This window comes from Gadus macrocephalus, chromosome 1, assembly GCF_031168955.1.
Source record: "Gadus macrocephalus chromosome 1, ASM3116895v1".
Lineage (NCBI taxonomy): Eukaryota > Metazoa > Chordata > Actinopteri > Gadiformes > Gadidae > Gadus > Gadus macrocephalus.
Genome location: NC_082382.1, coordinates 4,509,448 through 4,535,137, shown reverse-complemented (window position 1 = coordinate 4,535,137; position 25,690 = coordinate 4,509,448). Strand labels below are relative to the sequence as shown.

At 45.0% G+C, this 25,690-nt stretch overlaps 1 protein-coding gene across 5 annotated transcripts in view; it reads left to right on the top strand.

Moving 5' to 3' along the window:
* LOC132466327 (transcription factor SOX-13-like) overlaps positions 1–25,690 on the top strand; it is a 31,042-nt gene that overhangs the window by 3,247 nt on the left and 2,105 nt on the right. The window contains exons 2-13 of one of the 5 annotated variants that reach the window (XM_060063524.1): positions 10,337–10,553; positions 11,221–11,323; positions 12,249–12,326; positions 12,822–12,994; positions 13,241–13,309; positions 14,919–15,030; positions 17,659–17,732; positions 18,697–18,862; positions 19,110–19,234; positions 21,350–21,461; positions 22,797–23,015; positions 24,337–24,553. In XM_060063524.1, the coding sequence (XP_059919507.1) occupies positions 10,338–10,553; positions 11,221–11,323; positions 12,249–12,326; positions 12,822–12,994; positions 13,241–13,309; positions 14,919–15,030; positions 17,659–17,732; positions 18,697–18,862; positions 19,110–19,234; positions 21,350–21,461; positions 22,797–23,015; positions 24,337–24,553 (1,664 nt within the window). In that variant the 5' untranslated portion in view covers position 10,337. Of the gene's footprint in view, positions 1–10,336; positions 10,554–11,220; positions 11,324–12,248; positions 12,327–12,821; positions 12,995–13,240; positions 13,310–14,915; positions 15,031–17,655; positions 17,733–18,696; positions 18,863–19,109; positions 19,235–21,349; positions 21,462–22,796; positions 23,016–24,336; positions 24,554–25,690 lie in introns of all 5 variants that reach the window. The other 4 variants (XM_060063522.1, XM_060063515.1, XM_060063525.1 and 1 more) reach the window with 4 other exon arrangements.

Below are 25,690 nucleotides of genomic sequence, written 5' to 3'. Positions count from 1 at the left end.
GTGTATATGCTTATTCAATAGAGAATTAAATGATGTGGTTTGCAACATCAATATACAAGCTTGTACAGGACTGAGGTGGGTATGTGTCATCACACCTAACGTTTCAAGTGGAGCCTTTTGTTCTTCGAAGAATACCTTGCTCGTAAATTATTGTCCTCCAACCCATGAGTAATACAATTTCCATTCTCGCTCAATGGCACGCACATTCTCACGATGCACCGGCATGTTGGGGAGCAGCTCCGTGTTGGTCTTCGCTGTGATGAGGCTCATTCCCTATATTGTTTGTAATTATTAAACCGCTGTTACTGAGGTCTACTGGCTAAAATAAGTTGCCAATAGCTATAGATATTCACATAAACCGAGTTTAAAACTTGGAATCCATACAATAGAGTTTGTTATCACGTTGCTGTTTTCGTACGGTGGAGGAAAAGTGGTGTCTGCACCGGGAGAGGCAGTCAATAAGGAACCTGGTTATTTACTGGCAAAATAATCACCAGGCAAATATTCAGACTTTTGTTGTTTGTGGTTCCAATTTTCTAATTGCTTACTTTGGATAACAGTCCCTGACGGTTCCTCTATGGGTTCCCCTTTCCATCAATACTCTTTCTTTTTGGTAACCAAACGAAACCATTTGCATGCCTATTCTATCGAGAAAATACCCAACAGACGTGGTGTGTGTGTGTGTGTGTGTGTGTGTGTGTGTGTGTGTGTGTGTGTGTGTGTGTGTGTGTGTGTGTGTGTGTGTGTGTGTGTGTGTGTGTGTGTGTGTGTGTGTGTGTGTGTGTGTGTGTACGCACGCTGTGGCCCCTCCTGTTAAATGAATTTGTTTATTTAGTTTATTTTCCTGCATATTGGGTGAACAAACAAGCATCCTATTGATAGATCAACTCAACGAAAAATAAAAAAAAGCCCCAGCAGTAGTTTCCTCGTCAATTTACATGACCCTCGTCTCAACTTTCGACAAGGGGGCTCTGTTGTTATTGGGACCAAAATGGTTCTTTACAATCATAAGACACACACACACACACACACACACACACACACACACACACACACACACACACACACACACACACACACAGAGTGAGTTTGTTCACTTGCAAATAACTACAGTGCCTGGTGTTTGTGCCACAAGAGCATCAAACCGCAACTGTTCTGATTTGCATTTATAAAAATAAAAAGTCAAATCAGAGGTATCTAAAGCGATAGTATTCATAGATCTGCTTTCGGAAAGGGCCCGCGGTTTGGCAGATGTTGTGCCCTCGTATTTTGTATTCATTTGTATATTTATACGAGAAATGGGTTTATTTGCATATCTTGAATAATGTTTTTATTGTTAAACGAGTAGCTATATAATGTGTGTATTTGTCATGGTTGGATGGAAACGTTAAAAGAGGCCCTGTACTGTCAAAATGTTTTGTCTTGGTTTAGAAAATGAATGTCACTCAGCAGTTGTCCCACACGATGACAGCACGACGTGCACATGTGTTTCCCCACTAACAAGTGATCATCCATGGTGTTACACCTATTGCTGTTTTCTACCACATGTTTTAATGGTAATATGAAGCATCCCCAAGATACGGATGGCAAGGAAGGCCTATTGTTTATTGTGGCAACATCAACAGTCAGTGACAGGAAATTACACCAAGAAATTAACAACACAATATTTTTATTGTGTTTTACTTGTTATATCATTTAAATTTACATTTACATTTAGGGCATTTAGCAGACGCTTTTATCCAAAGCGACTTACAATAAGTACATTTGTCATAAGAAGTGCATCAATATATCGCTGTCGGTACAGAAAGGATGTTCATAGAACCAAGTGCAAGTACCACAATCGCTAGGTCAATCAATTCCCCGTGTTACAGCCATGATAGCAGCTACTGCAGTTGCTACACAGTTAAGTACTACAATACAATACAATACAATACAATACAGTGTATAATGGTGGCCAGAAGTGGGAAGGTGGCTATGCAGAGTCGAGGTGGACTCTGAACAGGTGAGTCTTGAGTCTTTTTCGGAAGATAGTGAGCGACTCTGCGGTCGGGGATATGGAAACATAAGTATAAGTATAACTTCAGGATAATGAAGAATTGAACAATACAGTGATTGATAAGTATTCATCGCATTATGCTTATTATTATTTTTTTTAATTGCATAATGTAATTTAAAGTGCAATATCATGATTTAACTTGTCATCCCAAATCTTCAGGGAATCCTACTTGGTTTTATCAATGGCCATAAATCCTACTTCTTCACAAACGCTCTAAATTAATTTGGGGTCTCACATTTCGCTGATATCTCTTCCGAGCCTCCTGATCAAGACCGTCCGCTTTGTAAAGGCCTGGAGAGTGGACAGTTATTCTGTTACCTGTCGGGCCGTGCAGACATGAGCTCTGCTGATCAGAGCTGGTTAACTACCTGGGGCACGCGGTTAATGACAGCGAATCCTCTGCTTTTATTTTGGAGCGCACACACGCGTGCACCGAGCCCTCCTGTGGAACGGCCACACTGAGATCAGGGCGCCTTCTTTAGAATCACCTGTTGCGCTCCTTGCTGGGCTGAGGCGTTGTCATGGCAACACCTCTGTGACCTCGACCCACTCTGTCTAGAAGGCCTTCAGCAGACACTGCTCGTCGCTCTCCTCTCTCTGCCGACCCCTGACTCTGTAAGAGAGAGACACACACACACACACACACACACACACACACACACACACACACACACACACACACACACACACACACACACACACACACACACACACACACACACACACACACACACACACACACACACACACACAGGGGAAGGAGTATATATACTGTGCTTGCACAGTATATCGGTTGTTGTTGTGAGGTGGGGGGGGTGGTTGTGAATGGGGGATGACCATGTTAAGGGAGAGAGACGGAGAGGGAGAGAGAGAGGGATTGTGTGCATGAGTCCATCTCAAACACACACACAATTGCGATAGAATGGGCTGTGTGGGTGGTTAGTCGGGCGGTTGGGGGGGATGGAGTGGAAGAGCCTTTTTGAAAAAGAATGAAAAAGAAAGGGAGAGAAAAAAAGTGGCCTTCATAGACATCCTTTCTTCTCTTGTTCTATCTCTTTATTGGGAGTGTGTTTTGTCCGCCTGCTCCCTCCCCCCTCTCCTCCCTCTGTCCTCTGATAAATGCCACAGTAGCCTTTCGCTATCCGCCACAATGGGCGACCTGTTTCAGAGAGTGGAGAGACAGAGAGAGGGAGACGGAGAGGGAGAGAGAGGCATGAAAAGGGGGCTTCTTTTTTAACCTGCGTTTCTAAAAGCCGGGCGAGAAGAAAGAGAGGCCGCTACTGATCTCTCTCTCTCTCTCTCTCTCTCTCTCTCTCTCTCTCTCTCTCTCTCTCTCTCTCTCTCTCTCTCTCTCTCTCTCTCTCTCTCTCTCTCTCTCTCTCTCTCTCTCTCTCTCTCTCTCTCTCTCTCTCTCTCTCTCTCTCTCTCTCTCTCTCTCTCTCTCTGGAGGGGAGTAGTTGTGTTATCAGCCTATTTATACATCTTTAGAAAGACTCCAAAGGGCAGGAGAACATCAGAGAGACAAAGACACAGAGAGGGAATGCTTTCAGAGAGGAGGGACTTTCAGACGTTTCTAGAATGAGTTGTTTTCAGGCGGAAACAATGAGGCCGTTTAAAGAAGAAAAATTACTTTGGAGAGCAACCAAATATACACGCAGCAATTGTTTTGACATTTCCTCCAAGGTGTGTAATTTATATGTGTAGATCACTGTGAAAAGGTAGCCCTCCTTTTCACGAACATGAGCACTTTTGGAAAAGGAGTGCGGTAATTAATCCAAGTATGACTTTATTAAGAGTGGAATAGAGCGATCAGCCCGTGACAATGTGCATCCAGCTAAGATGGCACAATGCAGCTTCCTGCCATTGGCGGTCGTTACTGTGGGTCATTTGTGTTGTGCTTTCCTTTTCCATGTTTAATTTGGTCGAGAAAAAAGTCGAAGTCACATTTTCTGGTTTAAAGGTATTTTAGGTTCCGCGTTTTGAGATTTCCAGATTTCTTTCTATGCTGTTCTGTGAGAAAGGTCATCAAAAACAACACACAGTTTTGTTATGCGGCAAAGTAGCGAGCAAAAAGTATATAATTGACTTCCTGAATTTCACTTCCAACTCTGTGTTGTTGAGCCCGTCGTGTTATAAAAACATTCATACATTCAACTGCAACCGTAGGTGCATCGCCACCTCTGGCAAAGTTTTTGAAATGTGTTAAAGTCGTGTATAGTCCAAAAACGCTGCTCTAGCTGATCACAAACTACCTGCTGATGACTTACCCTAACTGCAGTAATTGTCGGCTGCAATCCTGTGCTTAGATTTTACAGATCAGTGGAACTCGTTTTTTTCCCTTATGGCATAACCTCCCAGACGAAGACACCAAAAGCACATTGGTTTTGTTCAGCTGCTCATTATGTCTGTTCTGACTAGCCAACAGCAGATCAACTTGCTTCCACAGCTTGGCATTAGTGCCAAATACATCCATTGTGGTCCGAAAAGCACATTTGAAAATAAAATAAATCTAAAGTTGTTGTTATGTACAATTACCCTTTCCAGACATGCAACCTTGTACTTGAGGAGGTTTTTGTGTTAATTTGCTACTGTTCTGTTTTTTTTGTGTGCATCAAAGCGTAGACAGGCAATAATGAGCCAGCCGATGTTTATTTCCAATGCCTTGCGTCCTTTATTCTCTTGATCACTGGGCAACAAAAGGATCTTTGTACATGACAATGACAACTCATTTGCCACCGACGATAAAAGGTTTTTCTAAACTAAGAAGTAATGCATGACGGTAATACACGCGTTAAACCACAGTACGGCGCGTGGATGCACCGGCCAAACAGTTCCTCCTCAACACGCCGCCGGGGCCGCAGACGTACTCTTTAAAGTCACATCACGGGCCGACAGGAGGGAGACTGGTGGGCATTGTGTGTGTGTGTGTGAATGTGTAAGTGTATGCACCGTGAGAGCCGCAATGGGGCAGCCCCCTGCACTCCACAAAGGGGAAAAGATAGAGAAAAATGTGTTCTTTGTGGGGCCTCTATCGCTCCATCACAGCAAGCCGGGTTTTCCAACAGTGTTCTTTGTGTGCATGAACCGACCAGCGACCGAACCGCACAACAACAGACCTTATCACACCGCCGAGCCTCCTGCACGCCATCTAGGGCCTGTGTGCATACATGTATGCACACACACAGGCACACAAACGAACGCACATGCAAAGCGTTCTTTCTTGCACTTACGCACACTTTCTTGGGTTGAAATGACCATGGGATCAAACACGCACATGGTCACACACAACGCACACACACACAGTATAGTGAATCCACAACAATACATCTGGAGGTAATGGAGTGTGTGTTCTTGATGGGCTACTCTCTCTGGACTATGCCCAGCTCGTTTGGTTCAGCAGCCTTGACATCAAAAGGGGGCGAGAGAACAGAGGAGAGGCAGGAGAGAGGAAGTGGGAGGAGTCAGGACCTTTGTGCATCTTTCTTTCACACCTCATTCTCTAATGAGCAACGGTCAGCAGTGCAAAAATCTTCTCTGTCTCTGTCTCTGTCTCTCTCTCTCTCTCTCTCTCTCTCCCCCCCCCCCCCCCTCCCCCCCCTATATCATTCCAACGATACGGTTCGCTGGTGTTTTCCCAGACTGTTCCGCACTTCACACCTGAAACCACCAAGTTGTTTGCATAAAGCCAGCTCTCTCCCACCTGTTAGCAGGGGGGTAATTGTTGTTGATGTATCTGTGGGTTAGTTCTACATGATGGTGGTGGTGGTGGGTAAGGTCACCTGCGACAGCTTGCTTATTATGCAAATAGAGGTCCTGGTTAGCCATGGAGAGTGAAGAGGTCCATTGTGTGGCTCCCTTGAAGGGACTGGTTTGGAGGCTTAGGGGGGGGGGGGGGGGGGGGCGCAGGGATGTGTTTGTTTGTTGTGTAGGGCTATACGATTCAGGGAAATAATTTAATTGCGATTATTCGACAAATATTGCGATTGTAATATAGTAGGCTATTTTTCTTTTGAAGGTTCCTTAAGTTCTGTATTATTCACTAAATAAGCAATAAATCCATCTATATAGTATGACCAACACAACATTGGAAGCAGCAGTCAACATATAAACTGCTCTTTTCTTTAGGCCAGGCCTATGTGTTGAGATGAATATTATAACATCTTTATTTAACTAACTAATTGCAAAAGAACAATAAATAAGAATCTTACTTATCTCCCATAAGTAACGAATCACAATTTTTTTTATTAATTGCAGCCTTTACGATTTGCAAATCGCGCTCTATTACATTGCGATGTCTGTTTGAATTTGAGTAATCGTTGAGCCCTATGTTGTAGTGTGTATAAAAAGAAGACACTAGCCTGGGCAAGCTACTACTATGGTTGGACCGGGTTCATAGGGCGTGGGGCAAGCTATGCAAATCCGATCTGGCTCAATGTAACGGGGCCTGGAACATAGTCCTGCCCCCCTGACAGAGCCCTGTCCCCTGACAGAGCCCTGTCCCCTGACAGAGCCCTGTCCCCCAGATGGTCCCTGACCATGAGAGAGATACCCACCGGACCAGAGGTAGAACTTCTTGAAATACACCTCACTTTGTTGACCTCTTTTTGTACGTATGCTATATGCCTAGAGAAAGCCCGTTTTTAAGAAATGAATGATTTTAGGAGAGCCCAAGTGAGGCCTAGAATACCCACGATACACGCGCTACCTGAGTAGCACATTGAATTTGGAGCTGGATTCGCTTCAGATTTTATTGGAATCTTCGTATTTTCTAAATGAAAGAAAAAGTCAAACCATAGCCATTTTAGTTTTACACCTTCATCTGAATTGTGAACAGCTTTATATCTTTGGGGATTGGCTTCTATCGTCCACAAATAAATGTCTGCTTTCTTTCTTTCTTTCTCCCTCTCTCAATCTTCTCTCTTTATCTTTTGTACCTTCCCTTTTTGTATCCGTCCTGGGGCATAACAAACAAAAAAGACAAAGACAATGTAAACCCGACAAACGGCTTCTGTCAGCAAGGAGAAGGTACCAAAGAAAGAAAAGGGGATTGACTTTGCCAATCTCCTGTCTGGGGCGGTTCAGAGGGTGAAATGTTTTTTTTTTTGTCCACGAGTTACAACTTGTTAGCTAACTGAACGCTTTGTGTGTGAAGTGTTTTTATTTGTGTTTCGTGGGAAGTGTTAAATTTCACTGTTGTCATCTCCTCAAAGGCTGATGTTATCGGTTGGGACACGCACACGCACACACAGCGACAGTTGTCTCTCTTTCCTTTCGACTTCCTTTGCTCCGGCTCTTGGAGGAGAATGATCTAGGGTCGGTTGATGGCTCAGAGCAGTAGATCTTTGTTTTTCTACTTTTCCTTTCAGTTCTGAATGAACAATCCAATCATCTATTTAATAAACACACAAGGAAGAAAATTCTAATTTTTATATTCTGAATTTTGTAGTTTCTCAATCGTTGTTCAACTTCACAATATGTGAGGTTGAACAGGTTGTTAACACAGCTTTCTAGAGGTTGCCGAAGTCAATACAACAGGTGAGTGTATCAAATCTCAAAGCATTATTTCTGTGTCTTTTTAAAACGCAAACATGTGCACAATAACTTAAGAGTCGGCATGGATGCCATCTGCTATAGATAGGCTGAGCCTATAGATAGCCTATAGAGGGCTTCAGTAGGTGAAGGGGAGTCAACAACCTTGGATTGTTTGCATTGTTCAAAGTTAAGACGTTACTGCATTGTCTTGTAAATGAACAACAACACACACACACACACACACACACACACACACACACACACACACACACACACACACACACACACACACACACACACACACACACACACACACACACACACCCCTTCAGGCATTCCATGCTGTCAATAGCCATTTGGGCTGCAGCGATTCTGTGCATAACTTTGTATTGGGACACACACACGCTTGACAATGTGAAGGCAGAGGGAGGCATGTGCACGCCACCTGTGGCACCTCTATAATCCGGCCCCCTTTGGAGCATGGATGGGAGCTCTAGGAATAACTTTAAAGTGGGACAGCTCCTTTACACGCCGACACTCCCACCCCCCTCCACCTCTTCTGCCATCAACACAGTCAACCCCTCACTGTCTTGTACAAAGGCGGCGCTGTAGAGACCCTGCTGACAGCCTCATAGCTGCCCCTGCCCGACCACTCACTGTCTCTGCCGTCGCCCACTGCTGAACGACACCTGCGTGCCGGGGATGGGGAGGGGAGGGGAGGAGAGAGGAGAGGAGAGGGGTGTTTTTACCTGATGAAGAAAAACACCTTGTATTTACATTTTCATTTTTGTATCTAAAACAAAAATCATAAAAGCTACTAGTTTTTCTTACATTTTGTTCTGTTTCTGAACGGGAATCTAATTACCAAATATATACACATAAATGGTGAATCACAATGATCGCAAGCAGAGGAACCAACAGCTGGTCAAGTCTACAAATCCCTTTGCCACTTTAAGTGATAAAAAGTCACCACAATGCCTAAATACCATCAACGTCATTCATTTTTAGTAAAAGGAAAAACCTTGGACACGAGATGTTAACGGAGCCGTGCACTGAGCCCTCTCGGAGGCCGGGCCGAAACAACTTTTGTTTCACTACGACTCCTTTCAGCTGCCCACCCCTCCTTCTCTTGCAAAAAATGAATCAATAAAATGGCTAATAAAACACTTGAGGTGCCGTTTTGAAAAGAGAAAACTAACATTTTATTAGTACATAAAGATAATTATGAGCCTTTGACATCCAGACATTTTTTGCAGAAGCACATTCCTGTTCCCCACTTGTGTTGGAGATATCTACTTCTGGGCCCCATGAATCGACGGACCCGTCCACAGCCCGCTAAAACTTTTTTCTAATGGGCTACGGAACTATGCACTGCTCCTGGGGGCCTGGTTACAACCATAGCGTGCAAACCCCCCCTCCCCAAGAAAACAAATCCCAAACAAATAACACACTAATGGATGTGATGTGCCCCTACAAGTCTTCCGGGAAAACACACACACACACACACACACACACACACACACACACACACACACACACACACACACACACACACACACACACACACACACACACACACACACAGCTGTTAACTTCTTCTCTTTCACTTACCATTTCCAAGTTATATTTTGCGTAGAAGAAAATGACCTTAATGTCTAAACCCACCTGGCTAATCTCTGACAGGTCCCTGGCCGTTGATAGACAAGTAGTTCCGTCTTAACACGATGAATTTGTCTGCACTCTGTTTATTTGTGTGTTTGTGCGTGTGCGGTCCTGACTCAGTCTGTACATTCCACTGCCATTGTTACCCGGGCTGTTTCCTGCGGCCCAGGGCTTTTGTTGCGCTCCTCGCCCATTGTCCCGGCTTCCTTTGTTCCCGCCGCTCCTAACAATGAGTCCCCCCCCCCCCCCCCATCCCTCTCAATATATATATGGGCACTTTTTGCCCTTGTGTGCTCTGTTTGTTTTGTTCAGCTGTCTGCCATGTTTTTCTTTCCTGCTCACGCTGGCTGACGATCAGGACACACACACACACACACACACACACACACACACACACACACACACACACACACACACACACACACACACACACACACACACACACACACACACACACACACACACACACACACACACACACACACACACACCGTTGAATGCATACGTTCAGCCAGCCCAGGTTGATTAGTCCAAGTTCACGGAGGTTCAGAGCCTTGCTCACTCAGTTTGTCATTGTCAGGCGGTACTCCTTTAACTCTCTCTCTCCACCTCTCGCTCTGTGTCTCTCTATCACTCTGTCTTTGAATCTCCCTGCCATTGTCTGCAGCCCTTTCTAAGCCGTTTTGTATACCCTTTGACACGCACGCACACACGCACACACTCTGGCAAATTAAACAGTACCCTCTAGACAATTATACAGACCACTATCGGGAAAACTGGCTCTACAGCGACTTGACCTCTGACCTTTCTGAACTCTGCCCTGAGCGGTGCCTGAATTGGAATGCATTTGTAAATAAGAGACATCGTTGGATCACAGCTTTAACAGAACGGGCTCCTTATTTGCACACTTAACCGATTTATTACTAAGAGAAATTGTTCATCATTAACATATTTTCATCAATATGGAATTTGATTTGTCACCAACTGCAGCCCGATCATTAACGTCTAACTCTGGTAATACCATGTTGATGTGTGTGTGATCAACTTGAATTAAAGTGTACTTTGTGCCCCCTGCTCTTCTTCCAGAATGGTTGAGCCCAGCCCCCCCACGCTGCATCTCCATGCCAACGGGGATGTTGGCATGGCGGGTGTTGGTGTCAAACTTGAAGAGGAGGAGTCTAGCGACGGTGGAGGGGCCATATCCCGCCACGCTCCCACCAAGCAGTCTCCCTCGTGTGATTGGTCGGGGCTTCCGTCCGTCGAGGCCCGCCAGCTAACCCCCCCGCTGTCGTGCTCACCCTCGGTAAAGAGAAGGCCTCTCATTGGTCGATGAACAACTTGACAACATGATGCACCACGTTCAGTCCTTGTTAGTTGATCTCCAGAAGAAGAGATTTTGTAGATATGAGTCTGTAACTTTAACTTGAAGTCTGTAACTACAGGCCCAAACGAATTGACCAGGAAGTAGAGTTGTATGTCACTTGGCACTTAATGAACACACTTTTCACATATTTGTATTTTTATATATTTACTTTATATTGCATTGTTGCTGCTGTGTGGCTTTTGAGGAACGAAGCATAATCCTTTTACTCTTTGTACTAAATAAGATATATGTATAAATAAAATAAGCAATTCAGATTATATTGTATGTTGTACATCCTAACTCTCAAAAACCAAAAGAATTGTACTTGGAATTGTGTAGCATCTTATCCTAGCTATCTTTGTTGCATACTAGGAATGGGTTAACCTAGTGGTTATGAGTGCTTAGCACTTATTATCCTATATGAACATCCTTACTGTACCGACAGCAATATATGGTTTCACCTTCTTCCGACAAATGTACTTATTGTAAGTTGCGTAAAGCGTCTGCCAAATGCCCTAAATGTTAATGTAACTGTCATGTAAAAAGTTGTGGGTGTTTTTTTTCCCCGCGTTTGCTAACGTCTTCTCCTGGTGCTGTGTCCTGATAGGACGGCTCCCCCAGTAAGGACCTCCCTCTGAGGCAGAGCCCCGTGGACCGGAGGGACGCCGGCGTCTACGGCCGGCCGGAGGGGCGGCCCATCTTCAGCGAAGGTGTGTGTGTGTGTGTGTGTGTGTGTGTGTGTGTGTGTGTGTGTGTGTGTGTGTGTGTGTGTGTGTGTGTGTGTGTGTGTGTGTGTGTGTGTGTGTGTGTGTGTGTGTGTGTGTGTGTGTGTGTGTGTGTGGGGTTTCTTCGGTCCGTGTTGGACCTGTGAAAGGTGAACAGTACTGGTTTTGCTGTTGATCCAAACACATTGGAACTCCTAAACAACAAGCATGCAACCCTCCCAAACCTTTCCTTTGTGTTGATTCCTGCTTGGCCCGAACGCAACTACCCAGTGGCACTTGCTGCCTTGTCTAGTGGAACACATTGTGGCTGTTTGGTTGGAGGTGTATTAAGGTGAATGCTGCAGGCAGCGCTCAACTTTTGTTATTCTTAGGCTTTATTAGGTGAGTGCTGCAGACAGCACCAACTATTGTTATTCTTCGGCATTTTATTCTTTCTTTCTTATTCTCTACAAACTATTCTCTACAAACTAGACCTAACTTCTTCCAAAATTTTGCATCTAGGGACTTGAAAAGGTTTGTCTTTGCTTGAAATTCATTAACATTTTATTATGTTTTTCAAATATTGAACCTTCAGAATAGTCAATGGACAACGCAACAACGCACGCACGCACACACACACACACACTATATTTCTTCTTCTAGACTGACTTGGCTGTTACACTGACATGATTCAACCATTTCAAACTATTTGTTTTAACTCTAATACTTAAGTATTTTTCTAACATTTGACAATAAAGAAAATTGTCTAAATGTTGACATTATAAACCTTTATAACTTGAGACATCAAACTTTTGAACTCGGTTCAAAAGCTTGCACTCACTGCATTTTCTTTAGGAACCGCATTCTCTGTTTGTATTTTCTGTACCATAACTTTGTGTTGTGGTTGTTGTGTTTGTGTCCTTGGTCATAGTCATGCCAACGATCGAGAAGCTACTGAGCACGGACTGGAAGGAGAAGTTTCTGGAAAGAAGTGCCGAGCAGCTCAAAGGTGAGCCCCCCGCTCACACTTTGCCAAAAAAGGTCCATTCCATTAGTTCTGCTTTCGTGCCTACGATTGCCTTCTTGCCTACAATCCAAAAAGTAGCTTCGAAAGTAGAAAGTAATTTCAACAGCTCAGACCAAAGTCTCTCAGGCATTAAAGTTTCTGCTAAGATTAACTTCTGTGCTTTCCAATGATTATTTGTTAGCCCGCGTTCCAGGTGTAGTTAGAAATGATTAAAGGCTCAGGGAAATGTACTATTCCCCCCCAAAGTCGCAGTCAGTAGAGGAATGGCTAATTCCATGTGCTAAAACTGTGTATAGGTGTTTCACACACACACACACACACACACACACACACACACACACACACACACACACACACACACACACACACACACACACACACACACACACACACACACACACACACACACACACACACACACACACGGTGACTCCACCGTGCCGTGAGTCACCGTGGCGGCGATGCTGTGGTCCTCAGGTACGCCCGAGTCTCTGGCGGAGAAGGAGATGCAGCTGCTGGTGATGATCAACCAGCTGAGCGGCCTGCGGGAGCAGCTGCTGGGGGCCCACTCGGAGCAGCGCAACATGGCCGCTCTGCTGCTGGAGAAGCAGCAGCAGCAGATGGAGCTGGCGCGGCAGCAGCAGGAACAGGTAGTTACTCATCCCACCGCACCGCATCCATAACGCCCTGGCAGGGATAACCCGCTTTTTACCACGGGTTTGTGCTGGTTTGCACATTTCCACTTACCCCTGTGTGTGTGTGTGTGTGTGTGTGTGTGTGTGTGTGTGTGTGTGTGTGTGTGTGTGTGTGTGTGTGTGTGTGTGTGTGTGTGTGTGTGTGTGTGTGTGTGTGTGTGTGTGTGTGTGTGTGTGTGTGTGTGTGTCCAACACTTACAGATCGCCAAGCAGCAACAGCAGTTGATCCAGCAACAGCACAAGATCAACATGCTCCAGCAGCAGATCCAGGTCAGTCCATACAATGGTCCTAGAGCCACATAGTGGTTCTATCTCTGTCCATATAGCAGTTCTATCTCGGTCCATATAACGGTTCTACCTCATTCCATACAATGGTTCTACCTCATTCCATATAATGGTTCTACCTCATTCCATATAATGGTTCTATCTCGGTCCATATATTGGTCCTATCTAAGTTTATGTTTTGGTTCTATCTCAGTCCATACAGTGGTTCTTTGTCAGTTCCTCACTAAGCTCATTGTGTGTAGAGCCCAGTGGGAATAAAGAAGTGAGGCAGCACACAGAAGGTTCTCATCTTTTCAGATGTGCTTTCCCCTCTCATATATCCTGTGTTGTGCGAACGCTTCCACTCAAGCAAGAGATGCTGTGATGTTCTGCAAGGTGACAGATTACGATGTTATTGAGCCATACGCGAAGTATCTCTGGCATCGGTAAAACAAGCCGCAGAAAGTAGGAAGAGTCTCCTATTGATGTTGTTACAGCTCGCATGCAGTGTACGTGTTGCTAAATAACTTTGTTGTTAAGGCCTCTTGTAGCGGAATATGATAACCCTGATCAGATTAGACCTCATGGCATCTCTGTTTAACCACGGCAAGGAAATGGTCGCATTATTGCAGTGAAAGGAAGTAGATGGTGTAAGAGTATAAGAAATGTAATTAAAAAAACAGTGACTAACTTAGAAACACTTTTCTGATGAATATACAGGCTGTGAGCGATTTTACAATGATTTCACAATACCTACTACTATCACGTTCAGTACAAACCACAAATTCTAACTTGAATGAGGTCTTCAGTTTCTTGCAAAGTAACATGAATAAATAAATAAATGTTTGCTCAAATACATATTTATTATAATATATCCTAATGTGTGATATGGAAATGCTCACATCTTGAGAGTCAAATAGAAAATGTTGCACCAATATTCCCGCCAAGTTTCCCTCATTCACATATTTCTAGATTGATGATTCAACATTCAAATTTTACCAGAATGATTAATCACCATTCATCATTCCTAGATTGATGAATCAACATTCATAATTTCTAAAATGATGAATCACCATTCATCATTTCTAGATTGATGAATCAACATTCACATATTGCTAGATTGATGAATCTACATTCATCATTTCGAGATTGATGAATCAACATTCATCATTTCTAGATTGATGAATCAGCATTCATAATTTCTAGATGATGAATCAGCATTCACATATTTCTAGATTGAAGAATCATCATTCACACATTTCTAGATGATGAATCAGCATTCATCATTTTTTGATTGATGAATCAACATTCATCATTCCTAACTTCGAGGTGGTCACATCGAAATCTCCCGCTGCAGCGATGCCGTCTGTCCTGAGCGTCCAGACGTTGAGTGTGTTTGTGTGTGTGTGTTCTGTCCTGAGCGTCCAGACGTTGAGTGTGTGTGTTCTGTCCTGAGCGTCCAGGCGTTGAATGTGTGTGAGTGGGTTCTGTCACGAGGGTCCAGGCATTGAGTGTGTGTGTATTCTGTCCTGAGCATCCAGTAATGAGTGTGTGTGTGTATTCTGTCCTGAGCATCCAGTAATGAGTGTGTGTGTGTTCTGTCCGGCCCCAGCAGGTCAACATGCCCTATGTCATGATCCCGGCCTTCCACCCCAGTGCCCAGGCTCTCCAGGTGAACTCTGACCCCCAGTTGTCGATGCCTCTGCAGCCAATACCCTGCAAGCCAGGTAAGCTCGTCATCAGCAGCAGAACCATGCACCAATATGGTTAACCAGCAGGCCATTTAAAATGGTGTGTGTGTGTGTGTGTGTGTGTGTGTGTGTGTGTGTGTGTGTGTGTGTGTGTGTGTGTGTGTGTGTGTGTGTGTGTGTGTGTGTGTGTGTGTGTGTGTGTGTGTGTGTGTGTGTGTGTGTGTGTGTTACATCTAAAATTGAATTTAATGAATCCAGAAGAACACATGCACAGACACAGGATTTAAAGTATGTGTTTTGAGGTGACTGTGCTGGAGTGCCAATCTGAGCAACAGCTGGACTCATTGAGTTACCCTTTTCCATATCAACAAAATACTTGATATTTTGTTGCCATATTTGTAGATATTATTTGAGTATAGAAATCGGTCTTGCTTGAAATTGATTTAATCTCCACTTGAATCAAATTAATCTTCATCAATTACATTTTTACATGGAGATGACTGTGAATGTTTGGGGTACTGTGTATTAAGCAAAATTGACTCCTTCTCAATAGCTTAGTTATTATAATGATAATAATGAATGAAGATGCATGCAACGATAACGAGTTCCAGTGATATGGCCGTGGCCTAATGAATACATCATAGGGGACATTGTTTGATTCCGTGCTGTTTTCACAATAAGTTGAGTCGACGTCAATGTTAGGTGACAAAGTGTTGGAATTCAATATTAGACATGTGAAGTCTAATCTTGATTTGAGGGTAAGAGTTATTACCTCCCCAGTATGACACTATACTACTCGTATGAAGTACATTTAGTACAAGCTAGTTCTGCAAAACCAGTTAATATTGAAAACCTTTCTTTTAAATAAAATATTGGTGAGATTTTGGATAATTGCCAGTAGTGGAGAGCACCTGTGTGTTTGTCTGCATCTGCATATAAATCACTTTTTTTCCTAGCTATCATTTTTCCGAGTGCCGTTCTCTGCCATTCCAGTTTAGAATCATGTGCGCAAAACCGTGTGTTAAAATGAAAACAAGACGTCATAATAGCTAGGCCGGAATTACTTTCACCTAAAGCAATGTGGTTCCTCAATGAAAACACATTTGGCACATTGAAATCAAACTTGTTCCACTGTCTTCTGTGTCTTGCTGCATTGACCTAAACCTATATGGCTGGCTCTGACTGCACACACTCTGATGGTCAAACTAAAGAACGTAAGTACCATACCCTTTCTGGGTGAAAATGTCTCTCTGGTAATGGCCACAAAATGACACCAATATAGTCCATTAAAACAAGTATGGTGCTTTGGTATCGGTATTGTATAGTTCTTGTAGTGGTGAGCTGTTGAGCCATTTTCCGGGTTTAAATAGGGTGCTTATACTGGTATGGTCCAGGCATTAGTATGGTCCTGATACTGGTATGTCCTGAAATAGGTATAGTCCTGATACTGGTATGGTCTTGGTATTGGTATGATGCTGGTATTGGTATGTCCCTGATACTGGTATGGTTCTGGTATTGGTTTGGTATGGTCCTGATACTAGTATTGTCCTGGTAGTGGTATGATCCTGGTACTGGTAGGGTCCTAGTATTGGTATGGTCCTGGTATTGGTATGTCCCCGATACTGGGATGTTCCTGGTATTGGTTTGGCCCTTGTATTCGATATGGTCCTGGTATTGGTATGTCGCTAATACTGGTATGGTCCTGGTATAGGTATGTTCCTGGAATAACTCTGATCCTGGTATAAGTATGATCCTGGTACTAGTATGGTACTGCTTAGTATTGGTATGATCCTGGTATTCATATGGTATCATTATAGTACTGCTCTGCTTCTGGTTTTGATATGGTCCTGGTACTGGTAGCATTGAAGTTTATGTTTGGTTGCAGTATCAGATGGTTCACACACACCAGCTCAAGGTCTGCTTTCAGAGAAGACAGATACTCCATCAACAAGGAGCCATGTCGTAGGCTTATATTTGAACAATTGTGTAGGCTGTACCTCCCACATAGAGAGCACACAGAAAAGTGTGTGTGTGTGTGTGTGTGTGTGTGTGTGTGTGTGTGTGTGTGTGTGTGTGTGTGTGTGTGTGTGTGTGTGTGTGTGTGTGTGTGTGTGTGTGTGTGTGTGTGTGTGTGTGTGATATAGAATGCTCACATCTAGAGAGAGCAGCTTTGTAAGAACTGGCTTTCACGGTCTTAAAAGCTTTGATGCGGCCTTGTGTTTTTCTACCTTTTCAAACCTAAAAGACACCAAGGCCAATTAAAAAGAAATGTGGGCAGAGTTTACAGATAGCCTTTCATTAGCTTTTCGCATAGATTCTACATTAGAAAAACATTGGCCCTTGTGTATGAGTCACAGAGTGAAAGTGTTCCGAGAGATGGATATATATATATAAAAGGAGGCTGACATTGAGTTGAGATTGAAATTTGGAATGTGATTTCTATTCACTAACATAATGGCCCTGGAAGAGAGAGCGAGACATAGAGCGATAGAGCGGGGGAGGGACCATAGACTATGGGGGACCGTTATGTTCCATGGCTGTGGTTTTCTAAAGGAGCTTCGTAGGTATGGTTTAGATTTGAGTCTGCAACATGTTTGCTTTAGATAATGTGTTGTATTTCACAGTCCTATCTTCTCTCCCCATTCTTTTCTTGTTCTACAGCAGTGGACTACCCCATGCAGTTGCTACAGGGTTCGCACCAGACTCCCGTCAAGAGGAACAGTGGTTCGTTCCGTCAGGTGAGGCCATTGCTGTAGACTAGTATGATCGCCTCGGTTCTCTCTGTCGCTTTTCTCTCATTTCAATAAACATTCTGTGTGTGTGTGTGTGTATGTGTTAAACAAATAGCCATTAAACTAGTGTTGTTTGAGCTCAATGTGTAAGATGAATCGATTTTTATCAGCTATTCAGTGCACAGAACACATGGACCATACCATTCTGTTCCACTTCCTCTGTATCACCAGTTAAGGATCAGGTTGAAATCCCTGCATGATCAGAGCCCGTAACATAAAGCCATGTTTAAAACTAAAAAACAAAAACAAAAAAGTGGATACAACGCTGCTACCGGCTCCTAAACACACATGTAGAGCTAAGTCATGCAGCCTGGGGATTAGCGGTGTGTGTTGGAGAGAACGAGGTGTTAAAAGAGATAGAACGGTAAGCAGAGCTTCACAGACCTCAGCAGCATGTATAATCCACCACACCCTTTCTTATAAAGGTGAGGCCGTTTGTATTCCGTGTGCGTTGGTAATCCCTAAATATTCCCAGCCTTTCCTAAGCGCGGTAACAGTTCAATTTCTGCGGGCGGTTCTCAAGGAGAGGTAGGCAGGCCAACGCGGGCCGAGGAAACAAAGGAGAGGAGAAGATAGATTAAACAGTCGCACAAAAGACAGGAACCCAGTGAATAAGGTGTTGACAGCTGCGCTCTGACGTGCCAAATCAGCCATGCATCATCACAAATGAGCACACACACACAACCTCACACGCCCTCGCCTTTGTTTTGTGTGTGTGTGTGTGTGTGTGTGTGTGTGTGTGTGTGTGTGTGTGTGTGTGTGTGTGTGTGTGTGTGTGTGTGTGTGTGTGTGTGTGTGTGTGTGTGTGTGTGTGTGTGTGTGTGTGTGTGTGTGTGTGTGCCAGACACCCCACCTTGATGGTTTTCTCTTAATTCTTCATCGTCTTTTCTTTAATTTTCCACGTCTTCAGGAGGCCGGGCAGCCGTTGAACCTGACCTCCAAGCCCAAGGGGCTGGAGCTGGGGAAGACCCCAAGCCCCCAGAGCTTTGAGCTGGGCATGGCGGGCATGCATGGGTCCTACAGGCCGCGGGACGTCCAGAGGGAGCCCTCCCTCAGCCCGGCGCGCTCCGTACTCAGTGAGTCCTTCCTCTACCGATCCTCTCGCTGTGGGACTGTGGGCTCGTCCACGCTCACTCACTGTTCAGGGCCTCCTCCTCGACAGTACCCAGTGCCCATGGGCAAGACATAGCCCTAGACACGATGATGAAGTATTATGAATTGTCTACATGCTAAACCCTGCTGCTCGGAATTGGTTGGTCGGTTGGATAATATAGATTCGGAAAATCAAGCTCTCTTTCTCTTTCTCTTTCTCTTTTCCCCCAGGTTTCCTGGGGGAGGGGGATGTGGTCACGCAGGCCATCCACGACGCCCAGCAGCTCTTGCGGACCCACGGGGTCTCAGGCCGAGGGAAGGACCAGGGAGACCGGAACAGGGAGGGCAGCAAGATGGTGAGCCAGTGAAATGCATGCACGGAACAGGACACAAACACGCCCACATGCACGCATGCACAGACACACACACACAGCTTGAATATGATTGGCTAATGCCGGAGCCCATGGGCAAGACGGTCGTAGAGATTGTTTTATGAACTGTCTACATGTGGGGATCATGGTGTTGTTGTGATGATGTGCATGTGCAAACGTGACCGGACACAAGCCAGCTGTTGGAGTAACTTAGTTGGGTAACATTTATGCCTCAGCCTTCCGTTCAGGTATGCCGGTAATGTTGTGAACTCAAAGGTGTGCGACTGAAATACCCCACTTTACAAAGAACAAAGAGTTCTCAGGGAAAGAATATGCACGTGTGCACAAAAATACACACACACACGCACGCACGCACGCGCGCGCGAGCGGTGACGTGCTAAGGTCTTGTCAAAGGTCAAAGTGTGGTATTGAGTTACAAGAAGCTGAGGCTGGAGCAGACAAAAGAATGTCTCAGCTGTAGAAGACAAATGGAGACACACACGCACACGCACACGCACACACACAGGGAGGGGGCGGTGCAGGGTGGAGAGACAAAGTTAGAGATGGAAACAACTTGCATTCTTACATCTTAACAAAGCAGGACAGGTGTTCTTGGTATTTATTACACCGCCACATACCCACAGTCAGTGCCCTAGATATGAACAGCATATGGAGCATTTACAATGGTTGGCCCTTTTTATCCAACATTGTAATGGATTGAGGTCTAATCTAGCCCTTACATCAGTTTGGGCTTGACTATTTATTTATTTAGCGAATGCAAAGTCCTTTAGCCAAGCAGTTGCCTCTTGATCTGCTGTGTAGAGGGTGACAAGTCCTCCTTTAAGTCTTTGTAGAGGGCATGCTTCAATGGTGTGATGCATTGTTTGCTGCTCCCCACATCAGCCTGACTATTCACTGATTAAACTGGATGATATTTTGGAAATTTGTAAAGTCAAAATTGTCTGATTTTGTCCATTCCACGTATTTTTCGAACAGACGTGAATTTACTGCACCATTGCTATTTGAGTTTTTTTGGTATTTCTTTGAAGCGGTTTCCATCTTTGGTTTCGGCGGTGTGGTGGTGTCCCAGCTGTCACCATCCTCACAATGCCACAAAGGGTACTGCGGTCACAATGAGCCCGACCACCTGCCTTTTCTCTTTCTCTCTCCTTCTCCCCCCCCCCCCCCCCCCCCCCCCCCATCTCTCTCTCCCTCTCCCTCTCTCTCTCTTCTCTTTTCGGCATATGCAATAGACACAGTGCACAGTCCTTTCCATTATGCCGCTCCATCCCGCTCAGGGCTTTAATTACGAGCTTTGGCTTCTGTGAACGTGCACGTTCATTCACTGTTTCCCATTAAAACCATTAACACCAATAACTGCGCCCCCAGCCCGTTCTGGCACTGCGTCCGCTAATGGCTCTGGTGGGGACCGTGCCACTGGACATGGGGATGGAGTTGTGCTTTTAGATGCTCCTCTCCTCTCCCCGTTCCTTTTCTCTTTCATTGATTCTATTAAATTCATTGAACATCATTTTTCCCATTAGGAGATAATTTTGCCTGGTCTTAAGACAGTAGTACAAGATGATAAACACGAGTTCCTCCGGTCGTCTCTCTTCCCCCTTTTCTCCTCTCCTCTGCTCCCGGGCCCGTGTCCATGAACACCATTCCAGCTCCATAACGCCGTTGTCAAGTCCTCTCTTTGCATTTACGGCTCTCTGCATTTAAACTGCAGCAGCTGATATGGGCCCTGGTTACTCAGCCTTTACCTTACATGGGCTTGGGGGAAACAAGATGCACACACGCACGCACACACAGGCGCACGCACGCACAAACACACACACATGCACACACACGCATATGTATGCTCCCACTCTGTAATGCGGTTGGACTTAATAAATGATCTGTGTTCCAGGTGTGCACTTGTTCAAGAACGAATATTCACAGGATTATATGACCCAGCTTCAGCTTTTCAATGTGTGTGTGTGTGTGTGTGTGTGTGTGTGTGTGTGTGTGTGTGTGTGTGTGTGTGTGTGTGTGTGTGTGTGTGTGTGTGTGTGTGTGTGTGTGTGTGTGTGTGTGTGTGTGTGTGTGTGTGTGTAGGAGTACAAGACGGCTGCCCGGGTGGAGAGACGGCCGCCCTCGTCTGACCGCGGTGAGGATGGGGGCCTCGCCACGCGGGCCCCTGACGACTGCCTCAGCAGTGATTCTGAGAGTAGGTGGCCCCTCTGCTGCGTTACAGTAGGGTCACACTAGGAGGTTCTGGCCTGTGGGCGCCCTGGGGACCCGCTGCCCGGCCGCTGATCGCAGACACGCATCGGCCGTGCCAGAGAACAAGTCTGTGGTAGAGCTCCGGGCCGCCCAGACAGCATGATCACACTAAACCATTCACATCACATTTAGGGGATTTTGCTGATGCTTTTATCCAGAGCGACTCACAACCACGCAGGGCGACAGCCAGCTTGTCAGCTGCAGTCAGGGTGAGGTTTCTTGCTAAGGGACACACCGACACTCAGATAGGAGGAGCCGGGGTTCGAACTAGCAACCTTCAGGTTGCTAGTTCTTCCTGAGCTTTACCACCATTTACCTGTTAATTTACCACCATTCCCCTGTTAATTATTTACCACCATTCCCCTGTTAATTATTAAGGATACAAATTTAATTCAGAACAATTTACTTTCAGCTATTATTTACAATTATATTTATTACTCGCAATCAAAGCTGAATCGAATCGAAATAAAATCAGTCATACCACTACGTGCCACTACTTTGCAAAAAGTTTAATTTAGTGAAGCGCTTCACGTCGCTTTGGCCGCGGCCTTGGAGGAGCTTACTGCTGCCACGGTAACCACCGCTCCTCGTCAACAGCGCTTATTGAGAACAATGGCTGCCGGCCACTATGGCTGCTGATGAATCTGTGGAAGTGACAGTACAGACACAGTCACCTTTCTTCTTCATGTCTCGGAGAATAATACATAATAACATAGAAAGATTGAAAATATACAAGCCTAGAAAAGAAATTAAACATATTGATTAAAAGATCCAATAGCACATACACAGCCTTTATGTTAGAAATACCCCTTATTATTCTCACAATGTTCATTTCTGCAAAACCAATTTCAGCGTCTTTCAAAAACGGTCTGTTTTGTATCATATCACTTTAAGGCCCGCCTCCCGAGTAGCCAAGGCTGTTGTGATTGATCAGCACGCCAACTCTGTTGTGATTGGTCGAACGCTTTGCACGTGTTTTGGCAAATCCAAACCCTTAAGAAGTTGAAAACATTGCGGGTAGCCGGCAGGCGGGACTACTGCACTTCAGAACCGCCCTCTGCACAGTCTGACGCCACACTGATGGGGAAGTTAAGTTTGAGCACAAACAAGCTGTTTCACGCACTTATTGGGGGGCTGTCTCGTTGGGCACGAATACTCCCCCTGGCTCGGACTTGGTCGGTGGTCGGAGCCTAGTAGAGGTTAAACATGTATACTGTACATATGTCATTTATCATCCCTTTAATGCGTCCCTCCCTCAACTCCCTCCCTCCGTCCCCAGGCCCCATGTCAACCCACGCTGGCGTCGTTGGCGTTGGCGGCGGCGGCTACGTGGACAGCCTCCGCGCTCCCCCCCACCCCTCCTCCGCCTCCTCCTCTGCGTCGGCCGGCCACATCAAGAGGCCCATGAACGCCTTCATGGTTTGGGCCAAGGACGAGCGGCGGCGCATCCTGCAGGCCTTCCCCGACATGCACAACTCCTCCATCAGCAAGATCCTGGGTGAGAGGGGGCTCCAGGACCCCGCTAGCACCGTATTGGTGGTCCTACACCGTCCTATTTCAACTTGGATTAGTGTAATTATTGTTTATATATTGTATATATATATAATATATATTGTATACAGTATATATTCTTACATATTTTATTATTTTTATTGTTGTTATTCTAGGGTTTGGTTATTATTTGTATGAGGTATTCACCGTGTAACTGTTGATACCTATTGTTATTCTGGTGTTTTAAGGTATTCACCGTGTAACTGTTATTTTTTGTTATTCTAGGGTTAGGATGTTATTGTTACTGTTATTTTGGAGCGCCCATATCACACTGGTTGATTGTTAAAAGTTAAGACATTCTCAACTAATTTGTATCCCGGAAGAGCCGGTCTTCATAAAGTTTGGTGTGGACCATCTCATCGGATAATACCACTATAATTTACGGTCAAGGTCAAAGGATCATCCCCGCCTCCCTGATGCATACAAGTAGAACCCGGAGTTCAAAGTGGAATTTTAAAAATAGCCTTATAAGGAAATCTAAATCTTCCAATATTTTATATTAATACACGTCAGAAGTGGTCCAGCCCTGGAAACTACCTTGGGACATACAGGCTACCACCTTTAAGAACTGTGCAACTTTTAACAATATCTTCAACAATGACATCAGTGTCAATTTTAATGAAAGCTAAGGATTAATGCTCTAAATCGATCACTGCTTCAGAAGTTGGCGGCACCTGGAAATGGAAACATTGCCTGGCACATAGAGGACACATCCCTTAGCAATCATGTATATAAAGTACGGTGTAGATATCTTTTTCCATGACGTCACAGTGTCAATTACACTAATTGTTTAAGCGTAATGCACCACTTTGCATATAGGGGGCCCAAAATCACACATAAGCGGCATCTACTACTAAACCAGTGACTGTGGATGTGTGTGTGTGTGTGTGTGTGTGTGTGTGTGTATTTTTATCTGTGCGTATGTGTGTCTGTTTGTGGGCGTGCGTGCATATGTTTTTTTTTCAACAAAAACCTGGATATTTGTTGTTAATGGAATACCTCTTGTGACCGCTTGCAGTCCTAGTTATAGTTAGGAAAGGATGTTTTTGGTTTAACGGTTGTTCCAAATGTATATTTATGTTTATAGATTGATCCTCTTAGCCCATTTATTTTAGATTTGTATTTGTGCTATAAAATACACAAACGCATAAGATAAAAAAACACCCATTATTGACTTAACCTGACCCCAACCACCAGTGCCCCTCCACCCTCCTCTCCCCTGACCTCTCCTGACCTCTCATGACCCCCTTTTCCCCCACCCCTTGCAGGCTCCCGGTGGAAGTCCATGTCCAACCAGGAGAAGCAGCCGTACTACGAGGAGCAGGCGCGCCTGAGCCGACAGCACCTGGAGCGCTACCCGGACTACAAGTACAAGCCGCGGCCCAAGAGGACCTGCATCGTGGAGGGCCGCCGGCTGAGGGTGGGCGAGTACAAGGCCATGATGAAGAACCGCAGGCAGGAGCAGAGGACGCCCTTCATCCCCAGGTGGGCACGCACTCGCTCACATACACACACACACACCTAGTGGGCACGCACACACAAACACGCATCTAGGAAGATGCATGCTTGGACACGCACATGCACAAATGCACACACACATCTAGGAAGATGCATGCTTGGGCACGCACACATTTGTGCGCGCACACACGTGTACGTGCACAAATGCACACCCACAAACGCGCATCTGGCAAGATGCGTGCTTGTGCACGCACAAGCAAGCATGCACAAATGTGCGCGCACACACACACACACACACTAACACACACTAACAATGCATATGGATGGCATGACAAGAAGGGTATTAAGGGGGAAAAACAGCATGACGGATGAACAAAAGGCTGCTTTAACTTTTAATTAGTGAGCAATGGCAGTTTCTCTGGCGGGCTGGTTCAAAGAGCAGTACTCACTCACTCACTTACTCACTCACTCACTCACTCACTCACTCACTCACTCACTCACTCACTCACTCAAGTCAACTCAAGTTGACAGACACCATTTGCAGCGCTGTAAGTGAGTGGCGTTTCTTCCCATGGTGCACGCGTCCCTCCTGATTGAAACATGAACACTGGTTGCTCCCCTTCAACTTGCCCGAACGCTACATGTTCCTTCTCTTAACAGTTAAGTGGAGTGCTTCTAGCAGCAGTGTGCTCCATTTATTTTTTTACATTCTTTAGAAATTATCTTCTTTCAAGTGTTTTTTCCTACTCATGGGAACACAAACAAACAGAAGTGTTGTTGCCTAGTAGTAGCAGTTGCTAGTGTTCTTTATCAGCCGCTGTGGTAAACTTTGGAGCCTTCTTTTAATTCTTCTCCTGCAACAATGAATGTGTGTGTGTCAATTAAATATGAGGATTTCACTTCATTGAAACATCTTAATAAGCACTTTCATCCGCACGCATGCCATCAACACACATACTTGATGGCACAGCGGTTTGGATGCTTTATTGTTTTATTGTTTGTGTTGTTGGTTAACCTGCTCTGTATGAGTCTCAGGTGAGGATGAGTCTGAGTGGCTTGAAAGCAAGATAAACCACAGATCCTTAGACCCGTTTTTCATTTTGTTGGAGTAAGATTAAGAGAAACTAGGAAATGTCTGTTGTGGAAGAGGGCTCCACCTAGCGA